The following is a 21518-nucleotide window of genomic DNA, read 5'->3' on the forward strand; positions in this document are numbered from 1 at the left end:
ATCTCAGTAGAATGAGGTAACTGCTGTTATGCCTGGTTTTCTGAATAGTGCTGGCACCAGGTGGCAGTATTGCATTGCCAACTAATTTACTGCAAAGGTATGTGTGTGTGCTGGGAGTGTTTTGGAATCTGACTGCAGCTTGCATTCAAACATTGAAGAAATCCTCTAATTCTTTATCAAAACCAGAAATTGCGGGAGAAACTCGGGTTTGGAGAGAAAGCAGATTTAATGTTTCAAGTCCAGTGACCCTTCCTCAAAACTGATGGTAACTGATCACAGTGACAGGGATGTGGAGGTGGTTAAAGGACATGGAAGAAGGTGTTGAGACCCTAAAGTTATTGGACTTTTTTCTTCCTCCACTTTTTTTTTGTTACTTCGAGAGAAAGAGGCACATTCGCTAGCTCCTGTGTGAAAAATATAGAACGGTTATTAAAGTGTTGTGTTTAAGGTTATGGTAGCACAGTCAAGAATTTTAAAATTACAAATTAAAAATAGAAATTATGTTCGGCATGAATTTTAAGCCCTGTGCACTGGTTTCTGAGAGACTTGCTCAATCCCGCTCAGTTTTAGATAGATGAGAGGTTGCAACAGAAGAAACCAACAGAAGTGCCCCATTTTATAAATTTAGGTTGTATGTGATTTTGCTGACCTTTCTTCTGATTCAATGTATTTCCACTTTGCAGAAAGTCCCAATATCCTCTATGGTAGAAAGTCAAAGCAGAAAGTGCTTGTATTCTATATAATGTTCCTCTTGACCTTGGCGTGTATGAACATTGCGAGTTAATTACTGTTGAAAGTGTGTTCATCAATGTTGAAAAAATGCAGCAGCCTTTGTACAATTGACAAATTTTCACAAACAGTAATGCGATTAATGCTAAAATAACAAGTGTTGGATGAAGGAGAAATAGCTGTCAGGACACTAGTTCTACAAAATAGGGCCAGGGGTAGCTTGGCATCCAGCTTTTTGAGGTCAGGGTCTTTATTTAACACTGTGACCAGAAGATATGATCTCTGACTGTATAGTACTCTCTCAAAGCAAGTGTTTTATTGATGAAACTCTTTGTTGCAGGTAGGAATGGCAGTGCAGCCATCAGACATTCCTCTGAACACACTATATCGTATCCATAAAGCCTCCAGTCTAATTCCTCTCTCCTCACTCCACATATTCGTTAACGCCAATTAGTACAACACAACCCTGTAGTCATGGTGTTTGCTTGCTAATATCCTACTTCATCTAATGCTGGTCTCCTGCTTGCTTTCTATTCATTAGTAATGTTGCACTCTTTTCACACGTGTTACTGTCCTCGTGAGTCAAACACCACTCTTCTGTTTACTTCCCATGCTCTTCATTATCCAACTTAACCTTGTCTATCCCACATGCTCTGTAAAGCCTCTAATATCCCTTTCCTAATATTGTCTTCAATATTTTTTCTCAATCTTCCTTGCACCTTGATGTCACTTGCCAAACCTTATATCTCTATGCTGTGTAATAAATTTAAGAATAACAGAAGTTTATGGGGATAGTTTATGGCAGATAATTCCACATTCCAATTATTCCAATCCCAAACTATTTTCGAGCCCCATTTTAGATGCGTTTGGGATTTGTTTGAGATTTGTATCCTCTCTCTCGTGATCGACTGTCCCTCAATTTGAGAATGATGTGTACTCAGGATGAGTACATGCTGTGGTTTTTCATGTGATTGAACAGGAAGATTATCAACCTACAGATCTTTAGGCGTATGGGGCAGGATGTCCATGAACATTTTGGATCTAGATTTACTTATTTTTTGCCTTCTGTGCTGCTGCTCTGCCTCGTCATTTAGATATTGTAACTCAAAGTTTAATGCAAGTTGAGCAAGTTGTCACCATTTGAGCAATTTGTAGAAAGTTCCTCCCAGTGATTGATGTCATTGCTGATGTGCTTCAAGAAGAATTTTAGAGCACTTTCAAAACGTTTTTGTTGTCTTCCCCTGGTATGTTGGCCATTGAGAGTTACAAAAACAGCACCTGTCAGGGGAATACAGATTTTGGCCTCTTGGACCCATCTGTCTAGTGCATTGTATTAGACTTCACAGGAGTTTTGCTTGAATGCTTGTGCAGCAGGCTTCAAGAAAAAAATGCTAATATCTGTTTAATGATCTCCCATTGAATCCAGAGGAGAAATTGCTGATTGAATTTCGTGAGTGCTGTTGCATGACATAATCCGGATCTCACTGCAGTGCAGTGTAATGACATGCACTAGGATGTTGTGTTGATTTGCGAAGGTTTTTATTGTCAAATATTTACTGCTGTAGTTTGTACGGTGTTTGTAGAAGTTTGCCAGGTGATTTGGCAAAAGTTCTGGCAAATGGAATATTGTGGGACAATGTGAAATTGTCCATTTTGGCAGCAAGAATAATAAAGGTCAATGGTCTGGGATGCAAAAAGAGTTGTATGCTCTTGTGATTGAAATGCAAAAAATTATTATGTAAGTTCAGCAAGTAATTAACCAAGTCAATAGAATGTTACCTTTTATTGCAAGGGTAATTGAATACAAATGTAAGGAGGTTATTCTTCATGTCCAGGGCATTGGTGAGCCCACATCTGGAGTATGTGAAAAGAGTATTGGTCCCTTCAGTTAAGGAAAGGTGTAACTGTGTTGGAAATAATTCAGATTTACTAGACTAATACCTGAAATAGTCAGGTTGCCTTATGACAATGGGTTGGATAAGCTAGGCTTGTATATGCTTGAGTTTAGAAGAATAAGAAGTGACTTAATTGAACTGTATAAAATCCTGAGAGGCATTGTCAGGGTGGATGTGGAAAGGATGTTTCCTCTTTTGGGGAAGCTGGAATTAGAGTCATTTCAAAAAATAAAAGATTGCCCGTTTAAGCTATGTGAGAAGTTTTCTGTTAAATTTAAGTTGTGTCTTTGGAACACTAGCTCAGGGAAAGGTAGACTGCTGATGAGCAGGGGTTCAAAGTACAGTCTTTCAGAGGAGATGTTTAGCCTTTGAGGAACAACATTGCCTATATAACTCTCTTGATTACAAATATAAGATACAATAAAATAGTTCTGCTGTTGAGCCATTTTCTGAAAACAGAGTTTATAGGTGGAGAGAAAGAGAGGCTTCTTTATCCATATCTGCTGCTTGCACATTTGTTGGTATACAGTTAGCAGTGATAAAATATGATAATGATGACCGGCTGAATTCCCTTCTACCAAAGCAAGGTAGAGTGACTCCAGTCAGTGGGTCCACTATCCAAACACCATACCTCATTCTGGATGCTGACAGACAAAGCGCCATTCACCCCGACCTGGGCCCTCATTCCAACTATGGATGAAGAAATTCATTCCCTAAATTTCCTGTGCAAGCAAATCTGAAGTAACATAGACTGCAGAATTATTTCACTGAATTTATCACAGCAGCATTTGTATGGGGTTCCAGTATAGCCTCAAAACCGATCTGGATCTGTTTCCCATTCTTGCCTGCTGTCCTTCCATGAGGAGAAGAAACCATTGCACTCTGAGCAGGCCTGACCAACATTTATCTCTCAACATTATTACCAAAACTGAAAGCAGCTGGTCATGTATCCAATTGCCATTTGTGAAACCATGCTATGCACAGGTTAGCTGCTGTCTGCATTAAAGCAGCATTTACATTTGGGGAAAAAATAATACATTTAGCAAGGGTATGATAAGATGTTGAAATGATGCAAGATTTTTCTTCATTTTACTAACTTGTATTTTTTCCTGATATGCTAAGTGCTGCAGAGGGTAACTTCCGAAATGTTTACAGTTCTTTTTCTCCTTCCACTTTTAGGTGTTGCCTTACTGGGGGAACCCACATGACAGAAAGGTGATAAGGAAGTTCTGGAGCCAGGTAAAGTTTACTCTGACTCCTATCTGAATGATATCTACTTGGTACTAATGTCTGAAGAGGTAGAGATACCTGTGTGAGCTGTTCAGTTTGGGGTCCTAATCCATTTTCTCCCTCAAAACTTATTGGGCTGCTCACTGCCTGGTAATTGAATTCAAAATGGCCAGGAAAACCCAGTATGGATATCTCCTGAGTTCAGTCTGGAATTGTTCACGAGTAATAGCTAATCCAAGGCTGCTTCTGTCATTTCCCCCATTGTAATTTTCAGAGCATTCAGCTGTTAACCTGTATAGAATCAGTCCATACTTATGAGCAAATTACTGCAATGGTTTGCCATACTTTGCCATTCCCTACTTCAGGATGGCTGACTAGGAAATACTCTCTTGCTGTTACGGCTTTCCATTAGTTGTGTTGGAAGGCTTAACAGGTTGACAATCTACTTGATTGGCTATGTTATGAATACACCTTATTTGGCCAACAAGTCGTCTTGTGGAACTTGAACTTTGAGCTTCTGGCTCAGAGGTGGGGATGCACACTGCACATGTCCTTAAATTCTAAATAGAGAAGCAAAAAGGTATCCATGTGTTAGCACTCACACTGTGGCCTCAATTGGACAGAGAGAGGTGGTGGGGACAGATCGCTAGAGGCAGGCCATGGTGACTCATCTGCTACTCCCACCTTGACTTGTATCAAGTTCCATTCACACAACTGCCATATGCTCACTGGCCTCTGGCACTCCTGGTGCAGCAACACTTCAGTTTGAAATTGTAATCCTGATAGTCTTGCTCCCTCAACAGCCGTGCTCAACCTCATTGTTCTCTCTCCACCTCTAGTACTTGCTTTTTGTCCCTCCATCGCTTGCTTTTCACCTCCGTTGGCAGCTCTGCCATTACCATCTAGGTCCTGAGTTTTGGAATTTCCTCTCATAATCTCTCCATCTTTTTCTGCTTTTATGATCTTCTTAAAAGTCCAATTAGTTTTATTTGTCAGAATCAAAAGCTGTAAGGAGTGAGTGGAAAACAGAGTTGAGGCAGATAATCGTAATGATTGGCAGAGTAGAATCGAGAGGCCATATGGTTGTTTTCTCTTCCAGTTTATGTTCTTAGTTGTTGACCAGACTTTGAATCATGTATCCTGACATCTATTTTTGATTAACTTTGTGTCAGATTTTGTCATTTGTTCTTCTGAAGTATATTAAGATATTTTACTACATTAAAGCTGCTACATAAATGTCATATTGGCAATTCCAAATTTGAGTTTTAATTCTGATGTAGCAAATTGAGGAACTGAAGCCAATACGTGTACCTTTAGAATGTTACCACAAAAGGTCATTGATGTGAAGGTACCTATAATTCCAGTCTCTTACCAGCGCTGTTGATTATTCCAGACCTATCAGACCCCCTAATAAGCCATTCGGTAATACAATAGCCCAGAATGGCTAAGAGAAGGAATCTTTCTCAGCTCATGCACAAATAAATAACTGATACTAAGCCACGCAGGTCAACTTTGATCATCATTTCTGGGTGACTTCACATATTCTGATGGAGTGGAAGGAGAGTGTGTGATGATCAGTTGGAAAGCTTTACTGGAAGGGCAGTCAGGAAGCAAGGAGAACATAGGGCAACAAAATTGAAAGTTCAGGAGCTGAAGGAATCAATGTATTAAGATGCAAAGGAGGTGAGGAATGAGACTGCAGGAACAAGTTCAACTAAGTTGGATAGAGTTGAGACCTAGAGGGTGTCTAAGAAATAAGTGCAGGGATTTTAAAAATGAGGAGATGAGGAGTCAATGCACTTGGATCAGGATGCAGATGATAAACTATGAAGACTCTCCATTCTGCTATCCTGGAACTGATGAAGTTGTATCTTAATACAGATGATAACTTTGGATGCCCCTACACATGATTAGCTCATTGGCCCAAACATAGCATTGGGAGACCTGCAAACTCATAATATATGAAAATGTTACATATAGCTGATATTCCTACCCAGTTCTTGTTGAGGCTGGGTGTGGGATCAACAAGTGAATAGCAGAATTTTGAGTGTGTTGCACTTCTCTGAAGTCTTGGACATGGGAATTTAGCAAGTAGAATGTTGGTGTGATTTAATCTGAATGCAGCAGGTGTGGACAAGGATTTCAGTGGCAGTGAAATTACAAAGGTGATCATAAGGATAGTATTGACGCGTTGGAAATGATCCGTTTTTATGGCTAGCCTTTGACGTTTGTAGCTGAATTCAAAATTAAACAGGACTGCGAGGTTTCTCTCAGGCTAGGTCTAGGAAGCTGCTAGGGACATGGCAGGATTCAGATGCTAAGCCATGTACAGTGCCCTCAGTCTTCCTAATGTTGAATTGGAACAGATTCATTTTGATTCAGGACTCTGAGCAATTGAACAACTTGCTTAAGGAATTGAGAGATGGTCATGAATTAGATCTGGCTAATCAGTATAAACTGTATTCAGGCCAATAGGTTATGGCAGTCAGAAGCAATGCGCTTGCTAAGGAAAAACCGGCAAATGATGGTCTGTCTCAAGTTGTATTCAATATTATTACACAGTACTTTCTAGCACACTTAAAGCTGAATGTTCCTTTCTGTTAAGGCTGTGAACGAAGTTACTGCATATTTTCAAATGTTGCTGTCATCTATGGCAGCTGGATGATTTGTTGCAAGTTCAATAATTCCTGTTGCCACTGGGTTTTTGGGTGGCGTAGGACATCGTGAGGTATTTCATTCCGTCTGCAGCCACATTGTAATCTTTTACTGACATTGGCAATTAGTTGCTAGTAACTGCTGTCTTGCTTCTTTTGGTTTTAGAAAACATTGTACACCCAAAATGCACCGTTCCATGTGGTGATAACCAGTTACCAGCTGGTGGTTCAGGATGTGAAATACTTTCAACGGGTAAAATGGCAGTACATGGTGCTGGATGAGGCCCAGGCACTCAAAAGCAGCTCCAGGTAAACCACTCAAATTAAAATCCTTGCGTATTTATCGGGTTTTGACCTCTGGAACTGGATGGCAGGTGTACAGCAGGAAATGCAGATATTGACAACATACTGGGGGAAACAAATGCTGTTCCCACTTGTTGGTAGAGAGCCTTGTGTCACCTGAAGACAATTTATTCCCAATTTGTCCAAGTAGATGTGGTTAATTACGTGGAACTTTGTTCTAAAGAAGATTCACATTTTGCTATCATGGAATGAATGGCTGAAATTGTATCTTACTCCACATAACTTTGAATATCCCTTTGCCTGCTGGTCTTACTGACGGCCAAAGCACAGTCGTTGGAAGACTTGCTAAATCATTAGCTGAAAAGAAGATTTCCACATGCGTCTAACTGAAATTTCTCCCCACTTCCTGTGACTGAGTGATTACTTGCTAACTGACAATTGATGCCTACCTAGCTGTTTCATAAGGTTTAACAGTACTAGATACAATATGGAGCTGGAGGAACACAGCAGGCCAGGCAGCATCAGAGTAGGGAAGTTGGCATTTCGGGTTGGGACCCTTCTTTAGATTTCTTCAGCAAGGGTCTCGACCCGAAATGTCAACTTTCCTGCTCCTCGATGCTGCCTGGCCTGCTGTGTTTTTCCAGCACCATACTCTTTGATCTCTGACTCCAGCATCTGTAGTTTTCGCTATCTCTGACTAGATACAATATACTCTCTTATTTAAATAAATGTTATTTTGCTTTTTTATTTTTATATTTTCCACGATTGGTTTTTGAAGGAATAGGGAGCAATGATTTTGCTTATGGGTTCTCCCCAGGAACTTGATTAAACTGGTTGCACTATGCACAGAGGTTGAGAATGGTAGATATTGTGCATGGCTTAGGTATAGAGGTACTTTGGTGTTTTGCACATGAATTTTTCTTTTCTGAGTTCTTCTTCGCTTTTCACAGCGTTCGTTGGAAGATTTTGCTGCAGTTTCAGTGCCGGAACCGGTTGCTGCTGACAGGGACCCCTATTCAGAACACTATGGCAGAGGTCAGTAAGTTTAAGGACCCTACACGTGATAGCTGTATTTATTACAGGTGCTTACTGGCAACTGTGTCTAGGATGCCTGTTGAAAAAATCACATTTTTACGTTGAGAAATTACTTTGGGACACCTAGCAATCTGTAATTTTTTTTTCTTTCTTTCTGATTTTTGATAGAAGTGTTATGAAAGAATGGCACAGGGTAGATAGAAGTAGACTGTTTCCAGTGGCTGAGCAGTCTAGAGAGAGAAGTCTTGAATACAAAATGTAAATGATTTTGTTTTGCCCAGGGGAACTGTGATCCTGATTGCATCTGTCCGTCATCTCGCCCTGTGGGATTGTAATCCTCTTCATGTAGGCCTGTCTGTCCTCACTATTATATTCTTCTTACCCTGTGGTCCTTACCTGTCTCAAACAATCTCCTTCTCAGAAGTATGAATCAGCCCAATTAGTTCCCTTTTAAACAAGGTGGTTCCTTTTGCTGCTGAGCTCCTCATACTTTCTGGCTGATGAGCGTGCTGTTGAATGGATGGAAAGGGAGAAATGTATCTTGTGAAAAGCATGTGGCAGAAAAATACTGAAATTATGTCTATTGAAAGTGAATATCTTGGGTGTTAATACTTTTAGTACATGTCTTCTAGGGTAGAGGGGTCAGGAATTTATCTAGACTGTCCATGTAAAAAAGATTCATCCAGTTTTATTGCTGTATTATTTCTCACCTCAGTTGTGGGCGCTGCTACACTTTATTATGCCGACTCTCTTTGATTCCCATGATGAATTCAACGAGTGGTTTTCCAAAGATATTGAAAGCCATGCTGAGAACAAGTCTGCCATCGATGAGAGTAAGTGCTGTTTTGCAATAATCTTTGCTGTTTTATTGTACACAGTCCCAGAAACCACTCAGTTTCCTGGGCAATCCAGCAGACTCTTGTTTACTCAACTTTGTACTGATAAGCCTGGAATGGGTAACACTCTGCCTTTTTCTTATGACCGATCTAGAATTAATACTGTATGGTTGTCTGTACCACCATATTTTCAAGGACAACTGACATGTCTGGAATCTGTACCTACTGTGTGGTATCAGTGCCATGGTATTTTCAATGACTTCTGACCTGTCTGCAGTCAGTACCCTCAGACTGTCCCTTCCTGAAGTCTATATTTTCGGTTTCTTTGGGGAGGAGAAGCTGTTACAAACTTTCTTCACGCACATCTAAAGAAAACCTTAAGAGGGAGCACGCTGGTGAAATTTGAGAGCAATGTCCTGCCAGAACTAGAGGGGTATCTGTCATGGAAGCATTATTTATTAGAATCAAGAAAAGACCAACTAATTCCCCAGTCCAGTTCTTTTTAACCGACTAAACTTACCAAGCTCGATTCTCGCTACATGCCCTCACTTTTCTCTCAGATAAGTCTCATTTATTGATAATTCTATTTGTATTTCGACTTCAAGATACTTTCATGGTAATTTAATCCACAACTTTGGTTTCCTTTTGGGTAAGAATGTTTCCTGTGACATCTCATTTGTTATTAACTTCCTGGAGGTTACCTTTTGAGCAGAAGCTGAACTAGACAAGCCATGTAAATCTTGTCGCATGGATGGATGGGAACAACATGACCTGCAAGTTCCCCTCCAGGCTACACACATCATGACTTGATTCATATTCCTATTGAATAAGCACTGTAAACTTTGATGTTTGGTATTATGTATCTGAGTAGGCCGCATACTGTGGCGGGAATTAAAGCTCCTTGTGTCACAGCAGTGATTCTTGGATTAGTGGGAGTAACCATGACAGTTTGTTCTCAACACTGTGGGGCTAGGTTAGGGAGCTTTGGGGTTGGTTGTGAGGTGGTTATTTCTATAGCTGCATTTTTCTCCTAGTCCTCCTCTTATGTTGGTGTTAAATATTTTTGAGAGTTTTGTTTTGGGTTGCTGTCTGTGTGACGAGCAATGTTTGGTTGCACATATCTTTGCAGATCAATTCTGTACTGAGTCCACAACCCAGTGTGAACTGATCTGTACTGTTGTTCATGACCATATATTGTTGGGAATCTTCTCTGGTTGGGCACCTGACAACAGTAGTGTTAATGCAAAATGAAATTAATGCAGTTGTTCCTCGCCACCCTTTTTTGCAGACCAGCTGTCACGTTTGCACATGATTCTCAAGCCTTTCATGTTGAGGAGGATCAAAAAGGATGTGGAGAATGAGCTCTCTGATAAGGTATGGTTAAGTTGTCCTGTTTTTTTGCTCCTGTCACTCTGGCAACATATTCTACATTAGCCACCTGTAATTCACACACTGATCACACCTGAGTGCTAAGTTCTACTGGCAACAAATTCAGTTTTTTTGCCAATTGTTTCCTGCTGGTCAATTGGTGCTGATTCACATTTGCTTCAAGCCTTAATTATTGTCCACCATAGTTGGCCACAGCTTTTCATATGCAAGCTGAAATTAATTTTCAGGGATTGTATTACAGTCTGGGTCTGTTCATTGTAAAGTTGATAGGCAGGCACTTGCAGCAAAAATATTGGTTGATTTTTTTTTATGCCCTCATTGGCTGTAGAATACTCGAACCATTTTATAATTGACTGAGAGTTTCACAGCCTAGGAATTGAGCCTAGGTTTGTGCAGTCTAATACCAACACAAAGTAGTGCTGTCAGGGGACAACAAGCATCTGAAGGTTTTTTTTGTTCTGTTGAAGTTATATTGTTGAATCAAAGTTTGAGACCAAATGTTTTAGAATTGCAGAATTAACACTATGTTCATGGCTATGTTCATAATCAGTATTAGATCTTGGGCGATATAAGAAAGACTTCTGAAAAGAGCAATGCAGCCTTTTGTTTTTATTTGCATTAATTTGGTCACTTTTGTGTTTTAAGAGTGAAATTGTATTTCCAGTAATCTTATTTCTCTCATCAAAGTCAGTATACATTTAAGATACAGCATATAAATCAAAGTCATTATATACAGTTGTAATTTCCTGGCTTGCCTCTTTCCAAAATGATGGTAAGCTATTGTTGTAATAAGGCTTTGGCACTAAGGAGTTTTGTACGTTAAATATATTTACAACTTCTCATTTTAAAAATACATAAGTAGCTGTTTGCCACAGCGACGGCTCACTGTCCTACTTGTGGGAAAGCCATGGGGTTTGATCTCACTTCAGAAACTTGAGCGCTAAATCTGAGCTGCGTTTCAGTGCAGTACTGAAGAGAGTTCTCCATTGCCAAAGGTGCCACACTTCAATTGATAAATTGGATTTGATACATCATCTTACTCAGGAAGATGCAAAAGGCCCCATTAAATTTTTCAAAGAAAGAAAGGAAATTCTCCTGATATTTAAACCAGTCTCTTTTTCCCTTAGCAAAAGTGTTTTTTTTTCCTGCTCTTACATTCTGCCTTATGGGACTTGGTGTGTACGTTAGGTATGGTAGTATATTGGTAATATTAGTGCACTGATGCTTTTCAGAAACAAATTCAAATCCCATTCCAGCAGCTGGAGGGGGAGTGGATTTCAAATTTAGTTGATTGAAAAATCTGGAATAAAGTATCAATCTCTGGAAACCACAGGACTACTGTCAAATCCCTTCTTATTAATTCTCCTTTGGGGAGAAAATTTCCCATCCCTAACTGTTCTGGCCTACATGTGACTCCAGACCCACAGTAATATTGTTGGTTCTCAACTGTCTTCTGAAATAATCGAGCAAATTGTTCACTTGTAGATTGTCAGCAATAAATGCTGCCTTTACCGATGATGTTCATATCAGAACAATTTTTTAAAAAAAAAAGATTGCTGCATTTGCCTTCATAACATCAATAGCAAAGTTAATTTTTTTATATAAGGATGCTCTGGGATCCTGCTGAAAATTTACCAATAAAATGAAGGTACTTTTTCTTTGAACGCATGTTTGCATGGAATGGATCACCGATACTTGCACTGCTGCCTTTCCTTGTATAGTGGTACTTGACAGATGATAGCCTTATAGGTATTTTATCCTTGCTTGTCCTACTGAGTTAAGCCCCTTAAAACATTAGACTTGGTTGTTCCCTGTGCAGATTGAGATCCTGATGTACTGTCAGCTGAAAAGCAGGCAGAAAATGCTGTACCAGGCTTTGAAGAATAAAATTTCCATCGAAGACCTGCTCCAGTCATCCATGGGAACCACACAGCAGGCCCAGAACACCACCAGCAGCCTCATGAATCTAGTCATGCAGTTCCGCAAGGTCAGTACTTTCCATCGTCTCTGTTCTTAGCTTTCTGCAACAGCGTGGTGGCTCAGTGGTTAGCACTGCTGCCTCACGGCACCGTGGACCAGGTTTGTATCCATCCTCTGGTGACTGTGTTTGTGTGGAGTTTGTAAATTCTCCTCATGTCTGCATGGGTTTCCCCTGGGTGTTCTAGTTTCCTCCTGCAGTCCAAAAGTGTGCAGGCTAGGTGGATTGGCCATGCTATATTGCCCATAGTGTCCAGGAATGTGCAGTGTAGGTGGATTAGCCATGGGAAATGCAGGATTACACTGATAGGGTGGGTCTGGGTGGGATGCTGTTTCGAGGATCGTGTGGACTCGATGGGCCAAATGACCTGTTTCCACACTGTAGGGATTCTGTGATTCTATGTATACTCCACTCACCCGCACACTTTAATCTGCATTAAAAGTCTAAGCTTCATCATTTCCCGTCATATTTTTCCACTATAAATTCTAACCTCCCATACAAAGAAAAAGGATTTGCTTTTGTGAACCGATGCAGAAAGGTGGTATTGGAGAATGCCATTATAAATGTAAGCATCAAATTGTCATGAAAATATTAAAGTAATGGTAGAGTTCTTGATCAGAATAGGAATTAAATTATGCCTGTATATCCAATTTTAATTATTCCCATCATGAAGATCTTTTGCACCTTAAAATCCTGCTTGGTTTTGGTTTGACAGGTGCATCAGTGAAGAGGTAAGCTGGTGCTCTAAAAGGTTGTTGTATATTCTATGATGCCAGCTGATGGGAATACTGAACAAATCAGGTCCCAGAGTGTAACCTGGCTTGACTGACTAGAAGTCTTATTTTTGCAATCTGTTCACCATGGTGGTCAGTCACTGAATTTTTTTAACCAGAGGCTACCAACGTACTTTTAACAAAAAAAAAAGTCTCTTTCACATAGGTAAAGAATATAGACAATATCACACTCTAAAAGAATGATCTGAAACGGCCTTATTTCAGAAATAAGATTCAACCCTTGATAACAAACATGCAGATAGGAAATAGTCACCCTGCCTCCACTTTATAGCTATTGCATTCAGCTTGCATAACTGTAACCTGTTTCCTTTTGGCAAATGTCTGCATTTACTTGATGCTATTTTCTTTAGTTAATAATTTATACTGAAACTCTTAAATGAGCTGCTGCCTCAGCTCACTCATAATTAACAGGTGTTCCATAAACTCATTTCAATAGCCTTCTGTTCGTGGAGCTGTTCTTTAACTGCCTTTTAAGCCACTTGGGACAACTTTTCAGCACAGTCTGTTTTAGAGAGTGCTGAACTAACCACACCTTTGCTGCGACAAATCTGTTCCATGAGACTGACACCTGGTTTCTGGATGTTTGTCATTTAATGGTACTGGACTCTTATGACTGTGGAACATCAGCTGTCTTTCCTTCTATACTTTTTTTCCTAAAGCATTGAACTTTCCATCTCAAAGGAACCATCGAATAAAAATGCATTTAAACAAACATTCTTCAGACGTCCTGGTACCACTCTCAGTACTCAAAAATGAAATTAAAACTTCTCCCTTCTTATCATGCAGTGCTGTAATTCAAAATAACTTTAATATTGTTCATCTCTCTGCTTTATAATTGAAGCTTTTAAGCAATTTTCCTAAATTATGAATTGTCACAATGCACACTCATTCTATGACATATTTCATACAAGACCGAACAGGGAAAGGTGTTAGTTTAAATCTCAGATAATAGTGTAGGTTAGCTCCATGAAAATATCAAATTGTCCATGTGGTCAGAAAAAGTGTAAAATTATCTGTTTTGGCAACAAAAATAGAAAAGCAGCATTTTCTCTAAATGATGAATGATTGTGGAGCTGTGCAATACAGAAGGATCAGGGTAGCTTAATACATGAATCACAAAACACTAGCATTCAGGTCCAGGAAATAGGCAGGCTTATACAGTCTCTTGTTCATAATGAACGCAATTGAGTGCAGAGGTAGGAAGATTATGTTTTGGTTTTACAGGGCACTTTTGAGCGATCATATTTGGAATTCTATGTACAGTACTAGTTATCTTATTTAAGAGGGCTCTAAATGCATTGGAAGCAGCTCAGAGAAGGTTTAACAAACTAATACCTGGAATGGTCGGTTTATCTTCTGAGAAAGCGTTGAGCAGGTTCAGCTTATATCTGTTGGAATTTGGAAGGGTAAGAAGTTACTTAATTGAAACACTAAGATCCTGAGGGATCTTGACAGAGTTGAATTGGAGAGGATGTTTCTTCTTGTGCAAGAATCTAGAATTAGGAGTTACTGTTTTAAAGTAAGAAGTCACCCATTGAAAACAGATGAGATGATATTTTTTCCTGTCCAAGAGTTAAGGGTCTTTGGAACTCTCTTCCTGAAAGGGTGGTGGAGCAGAGTCATTGAATATTCTAAGGCAGAGGTAGATAGATCTTGTTAAGCAAAGGGTTGAAATGTTATCAGAGTTAAATGGGAGTGTGGATTTGTGGTTGCAATCAGATCAGCCATCTTATTGGCCTAACAGATTAGAGGGCTAGAGAACATTAAGTATAATCTGTACGAGTGGAAGTTAGGAATAGCAGAAGACCGAAAACACTGGGAATATTCATAGACCCCTTAACAGTAACTATACGGTTGGACAAATCATAAACAAAACATTATTGAAGCTTGATAACCATGGTAATGTAATAATTCTGGAGGATTTTAATCTTCATAGACTGGGACAGTCAAATTGGTCTGGTCTGGGTGGTCTTGAAGATGGCTTGTGGAATGTTGTTGAGAGCTTACTGGAGCTATAACGCTGTGAAATCCAGGAGAGATGAAGGCATTTTAGATGTATTTGATAATATAATGAAACAGGGTTCATTAGTAATGCCATTGTAAAAGATCCAGTGGGAAAATAGTGATCATAACATCATTGAATTCCCAATTAAGTTTGAAGGTGATGTGCCCCAATCGCATCAATAAACTTAGAACTGACTAATTGAGTATGGGGGGGAAACAGGCTGGTTACTTTGGTAAATAGGTTAAAAAGGAATGGCAGTAAATGATCAGTGGCAAACATTTGAAACATGCAACAAAAATACAACCTTATGAAAGAATTGTGAAACAAAAACTCAACCAGAACGAGCTGCCCGTGACTCAGTCAGTTAAGATACAAAGAACAGTTCACCATGTGAATGTGACCTTTGGCCCACCAAGACTGTGCCAACATATGCTGCCTTTCAAAACTTTAAAACCTTTTTCCTCTACGTTATCCATATCCCTCTATTCCCTACCTATTCTATATCTGTTAAAATGAGTCTTAAATGTTGCTATTATATCTGCCTTACCATCTCCTCTGCGACCCCATTCCAGGCGCTTACTGTCCTCTGTATTTTTAAAACAAAACTGTCTCTCGCATCACCTTTAAACTAACCTCCATTTATCTTAAACCTATGTCTCCCATTTCTACTCTGGGAAAAGTAGGTTGTGAAGACTCTGACAATCCGTGTCTCTCGTAATTTTGTAAACTCCTCACAGATGAGGCTTACAGTGCTGCAAATACTGCAGTAACATGCCTGAGGATTGGGATTACCATAAGGTGATAAATAAGATTCCAAACAAAAGATTAATAAATAAGAGCTCGTGAAGTTGAAAGTACATATTAAATTGGATAAAGGATTGACTAACTGACAGGAAGCAAAGCGTGGGCATAAACAGGATATTTTCAGATTGGCAGGCCCTGAATACTGGTGTGCTGCATAGATCACTACTGGAGCTTCTGTTCATAACGTATACTATCTAATGAATGAAATTTACTTGGAAAGTTAAAATGTGATGAGATCAGGTAGAAAAGAGATGTAAACAAGTGAGTAGGCAACAAGATGGTAGACAGGAATAATGTGAAGAAGTGAAAATAGAAAAGCAGAATGAAAAGTTTTGCACATTTTAAAACAAATGTATGTTTGTATAAGGAATGAAGAATGTTAGCATGTAGATTCAGCTGGTAAATAGGAAAACAAATATATGTATATAAAGGTATACAAGGGAATTTGTGTATTGGAATGAAATGTGTTGCTCCAATTTTACAGAGCTTTGTTGAGACCATGTTTGTGAGCAGTTTTGATTTCTGTATTTAAGAAAATATAGAATTGCATTGGAGGCAGAAAAGCACAGGTTCACTAAATTAGTGCCTGGGATTGGGATGGTTGTTGTATGATGATAGACTGAGGAAATTGGATCTGTGTATTCCAGAGTTCAGAAGAATTACAAACTGATCTCATCAAGACATAGAAGACTGGGGCTTGATGCGGTAGGGGAATCTAAAACACTGAAGTACAATCACTAGCTAAGATGCCGATAATTTAGCACTGACTTAAGGCAAAACTATATCAATCAAAGAGTTGAGAGGCTTTGGAATTCTCTGCCTTAAAAGGTACCATCACTGACTACGTTTAAAGCTGGGATAGACAGATCTGTGCTATTTCAAGTCACAAGATGAGGGAAGTGGGGTTGAAGCCCCAGATCAGCTATTAATATATTAACTAGCTGAGCAGGCTCAATGGACCGTATGGTCTACTCCTATTTCTTGTGTCCTGGAATAGGAGACAGACAACAACTATCATGGGCTCAGACAGACTGGGAATTAGTGCCTTTACATAGCAACTTACCTAAAAGTTCTCCCAGACTGTGGATTGAGATTTTCACTTAGTAAAAATGCCTAGTACTATCCAGGAATGAAAACAGACCATTATTTTGGATTTTTGCTTCACAAATCATCAGGGACTTGATATGTATGCTTTTCCCCTGTAAATGATTAAGAAAATAGGATAGATCAAGAATCAGGATGTTTACGTATTTGTATCAATGAAAGAATAGTTGACTTTTATACTCGGTTGAATTTATAATTTTCTGTAGGAACAAATTGGATAGTCATGATTACTACGTGTGTATTTGTTTATATATGTTATTTTCAGTTCAGCTTCTTTTCTTTTTCAGGTCTGTAACCATCCAGAACTGTTTGAACGCCAAGAAACTAAATCACCTTTTCATATGTCCCTGAAACCGTACAACATTCCCAAACTTATTTACAGAGATGGGCAGATCAATCACTTCAACCATTGTCGTAACAGGTCAGCAAGCATCCATTCACAGTTATCCCCTCTGTACTTCACAAGCCACAACAGTACCATTAAAACAAATCCATGTTAAACTTTTATTTTTGTGCGGTAAAATTTGTTCTATTCCTGTAATGCGTTGCAGAAGGGAATGGGATGTCAAATGGAAAGTTATCCATTCCCCAACACAAACCTTTCAGGCTCCTACTAACAGCATCAGCAAGTCAAAGTTGCTGCTACCCTTCTAGCGCTCAAAGCATTGTCAAATTTCCCATAGCAGCCACCCTGTGCTGATCCTTGGTGACATTACTGATTCATGGTAGGCTTATGCTCAATATCTATCTTCAGGCTATTGTCACGTTGAATCCTTGTAGCTGAAGTTAAGGGACGCTCTTCTGTCTGGGCTAGATTTGAAGGTTTGTCACAACTGTGGGAAGTCCACATCTAATCTAGAGTCTTGTTGGGCTGATTTTGTTTCTGGCTGTGGTGTGGATACTGCAAATTTGCAGAAATATCTGGAAAAGAGATTGAGAGTTTACTTGTTTGTGAGGATTGCTGATGGGGGATTGTGTATGTGAATGCTTGCATGTTTGCAGAAACGGATAGTGTTGCCTGGCTGTGTAGAGCTACCAGTTCTTTGTGGCTGCCATTTGCACAACCTTATGTAGGTGATTGCTTCATTTCTCATTGATCATTTTCTTGGATTTAGGTGGTTACGAGTCATTCTATCACCATTCTCCCCAGCCCACATTCACCAGTCTCTATTCCATAGAAAAGGTAAGAATTCATTTAGATGTCTTCCAGATCTTTGTCCAGTTATTGGCTGCCGGACTGGTAAAGAAATGTTTCTTTTGACTCAGGTAATGATGAAGGAAGCTGCTTTTCTTTTCTGCGACTCATAGATGTATCACCGTCTGAAATGTCAAATGTGATGCTTCAAGGAATGCTTGCAAGGTGAGTGCCATCAGTTTATTCAAATAGATTACGGATGAAATTCATTGGGCAAACCTGACCCTTTGTACCTGTTGTTACAAATTTTGAAGACTAAGCCGAGGATATCAAGTAGTCAAAAGATCAAGAATGAGGGATCATAGGTGTGAGATTAACAGACAAATGGATGAGAGTAAATTTGATTAGCATTATCTAGTCTTGTGGAGGGTAAACTCCATAACAAAAATAGACTGGTAATGCCACCCAGTGAGGAAATTTATCTGAGATACTGTCCTTTGAAGAAACATGTGGTTGTGGGTGAGCAAACAAGAGATCAAAAGGTTATTTGATTGCCAAGTCATAATGAAACCAGTTGAAGCACTGGATGTGTCAAAAATTGATGAAAAAAGAAATATTAAAAGGACTGACTTAATCTAATGTTGAGAAGTCACCTAGATCGGATGAGGTGTATCCAAGGATACTGAGGGACGTGAGGTTGAAAGTTGCAGAGAGTCTGGTTATAATGTTCCAATCCTCCTTTGATAGCTGGATGGTGTCAGAATTGCATGTGTTTGTTCAAGAAATCGTGTTCTTGATAAACCCAGTTAATACAGGCCAGTCAGCTCAACATCACTGGTGGGAAAACTTTTAGAAAAGTTATTTTGGGACAAAAGTAACAGTCTCTTGGGTGAATGTGGATTCAGCACAGATTTGTGAAGGAATTTGTCATCAACTAACTTGCTAGAGATTTTTTGTTGCATCAGTAGAGGATTGATGAATTTAATGTGGCTGGTATGGTGCATATGAACTTGTCAAAGTTACTTTATTTAATTACAAAGTACTTTCTACTGTGACACTCAATCTTTCAGCAAAGTTAATGCCATGGAATAAAAAGGACAAAGGATTATGGATATGTAATTGGCTGACTGACAAGAAACTATAACAAAAACAGAAATTGCTGGAAGAGCTCAGCAGGTCTGGCAGCATCTATGGAGAGAAATCAGAGTTAACGTTTCAGATCAAGTGACCCTTCCTCAGAATGATGGTAGCCATGAAAATGCCAGTTTATATGCAGAGAATATGGTGGCGCGGGGGGGATAAGGAGTAAACAATACATGGGGATAGAGCCCAGAGAAACAGAACAGCAATTAGATTTACAGCGTCTGCAGTTCTTTTAGTTTTGACAGAAAACAATAGTATTTTCTTCTGAGATAGCAGGAACTGCAGATGCTGGAGAATCTGAGATAACAAGATGCAGAGCTGAATGAGCACAGCAGGCCAAGCAGGAAGGCTGACGTTTCAGGCCTAGACCACCTTTCTGAAGAAGGGTCTAGGCCCGAAACGTCAGCCTTCCTGCTCCTCTGATGCTGCTTGCCCTGCTGTGTTCATCCAGCTCTGCATCTTGTTATCTCAGCATTTTCTTCTGGACTGGAGGAAGGTGTGCAGTGGAATTCCACAGAGGTCAGTGTTAAGATTTCTGCTTTTCCTAACACCTATTGTTAATTGACACTTGGGTGTCCTAGACGCAAGACAAAATTTGTGAATGGCACAAACGTTGGAAGTTGTGAACTCTAAAGAGACATGCTAAACTTCAAAAGGGCATAAGACAGATTGATCAGACAGACCGGTAACACATGAAAGTTAATTCAGATGAATATGAAGGGAATCATTTTGATAAGGTGGAGAGACTATTTTAAAATGCATGATTGTTCAGGAGTTAGAGCAGGAGGATCAGGGAATATTTATGCACAAATCATTTGATCGTGGCAGGTCACATTGAAAAGTGATTAATTAAACATACAGCGTCCTGGGCTTTATAAATAGGACTTTACAAAAGCAAGTTTTCAAAGAAACACAGGTCTAACACAAGTTCCTTGCTTTTGTAACTTGTGTTAAACCTGTGTTTTTTTGAAAACTAGTTAGGACTTGCCTGGAATATTGTATCCAGTTCAGGCCACTCCACTTTGGGAAATACATAGAGGTTTAAAGTTCAGAAAAGATTGACTAGGGCAACATAGGTAGATAGATTTGATAGATGTGTTAAAAGTCACTTAAGGTTCTGTGAGAGTAGATGGGAGTGAAAGCTGTTCTCATTGGTAGAAGAATTAAGATCCAGAAAGTACTGATTTTAGGTGATTGGTAAAGGAAATGTTAGCGACTTGAAAAACTGCAGGAGTGCAGATGATTGCTGATTTTGTCTGTGTTAAATGAACAGCTGAAAAAGTTTTCAAGATGGTTAGCCTCCTCACAATAAGCTGTTTTCCAGCTGTTTCCTCTGCCTCTTTCGGACCTGGCATTGCTTGCAAATGCATTACTTTTTCTGGATTGTTGAGCTTGTTTCAGATTATAATCCTGCCCTCTTAATGTTAAAGAGTGTTGGGGAGGAGTGGGTAGTAAATGGGTTGATATGGATAGATTGAACTTTGTGTATTATGTTGAGTATTGCTATTCTGACTTAGAAAGACAACTGTTTTTTTAGGTGTAGTAACTCTTAATATGGATGATGACATTCAGTATGTCTCAATGTTACCATTTCCTCTCTGCAGATGGTTAGCTCTTTTTTTATCACAGAAAGCTGCCTATAGGCTTCACCATGCACGCAGTTGGCGAGAGTGTGAGGTGAGGAGGCAACATCTGAACAACGCAGACCTGATCATATGGGTGGATTCCTGCACATCTTTCCCCAACATCCACAGCAGTAGAAGTTTCCAGGTAAGAGAGAGAATATTTGTAACAGACAATACAGAAACCGAGTATGTCCGTTTGTTAAAACATCCAGAGCTGAGTCAGAAGCATTGAGATAATATTCATTCAGCCTTCAAACTGCTGGCCTGAACACAACTGTTAGCAGAGAAAGGAGGAAATCATCCCTGTGTCTTGAGGCACTTGGAGTCATATTCATACAGCACAGAAGCAGACCCTTCAAGCCAGCCAATCCATACAACCATAATCCCAAGCTATACTAGTCCCAACATCCTGCGCTTGGCCCATATCCCTCCATTTTCTTGGTGATGTATGTGCAACGCCAAAATAATTTGGTTGTATGGGATTTCCTAACCTTGCAGCTACCTTTCCTGTTAGCTCTGTATTGTCAGCAGGCATTCATTTACTTTTAGTAGTCCACTTGTGACCACTGATCCCTACTAGAAATAGATGATTTTCTTGGGTGAAAGTTGCCAGGAGTGTCCATGCACTTGTGTGAAGTGGGACCATGCAGTGAATTTTATGGTTGTCATGGGGAAAGAAAGCAGCTCAGTTTAATATCAGACAAATTTAACCTGTGTTTTAAAAATGCAACTAATTGTCATCTGTTGTGAGCTCAATAGCACTGATGTGAACTTCGAATTAGTATGTCTTTTGCAAGTGTCCTGCTTATTGCTAGCTGTAGTGCTGTTTCTGTGTTTGAGTTTCGGTACAGTTCATGGT

At 39.5% G+C, this 21518-nt stretch overlaps 1 protein-coding gene across 1 annotated transcript in view; it reads left to right on the plus strand.

Moving 5' to 3' along the window:
- The window catches only part of ino80 (INO80 complex ATPase subunit), a 55269-nt gene that overhangs the window by 15299 nt on the left and 18452 nt on the right, over positions 1-21518 (plus strand). Inside the window, exons 8-17 of the mRNA XM_048600479.1 lie at positions 3804-3863; positions 6675-6817; positions 7762-7846; positions 8562-8679; positions 9971-10056; positions 11891-12058; positions 17044-17177; positions 17872-17939; positions 18023-18116; positions 20639-20804. Coding sequence (XP_048456436.1) covers positions 3804-3863; positions 6675-6817; positions 7762-7846; positions 8562-8679; positions 9971-10056; positions 11891-12058; positions 17044-17177; positions 17872-17939; positions 18023-18116; positions 20639-20804 — 1122 coding nt within the window. The remainder of the gene's footprint in view (positions 1-3803; positions 3864-6674; positions 6818-7761; positions 7847-8561; positions 8680-9970; positions 10057-11890; positions 12059-17043; positions 17178-17871; positions 17940-18022; positions 18117-20638; positions 20805-21518) is intronic.

Source organism: Rhincodon typus, chromosome 8 (genome assembly GCF_021869965.1).
Source record: "Rhincodon typus isolate 14 chromosome 8, sRhiTyp1.1, whole genome shotgun sequence".
NCBI classification, from domain to species: domain Eukaryota; kingdom Metazoa; phylum Chordata; class Chondrichthyes; order Orectolobiformes; family Rhincodontidae; genus Rhincodon; species Rhincodon typus.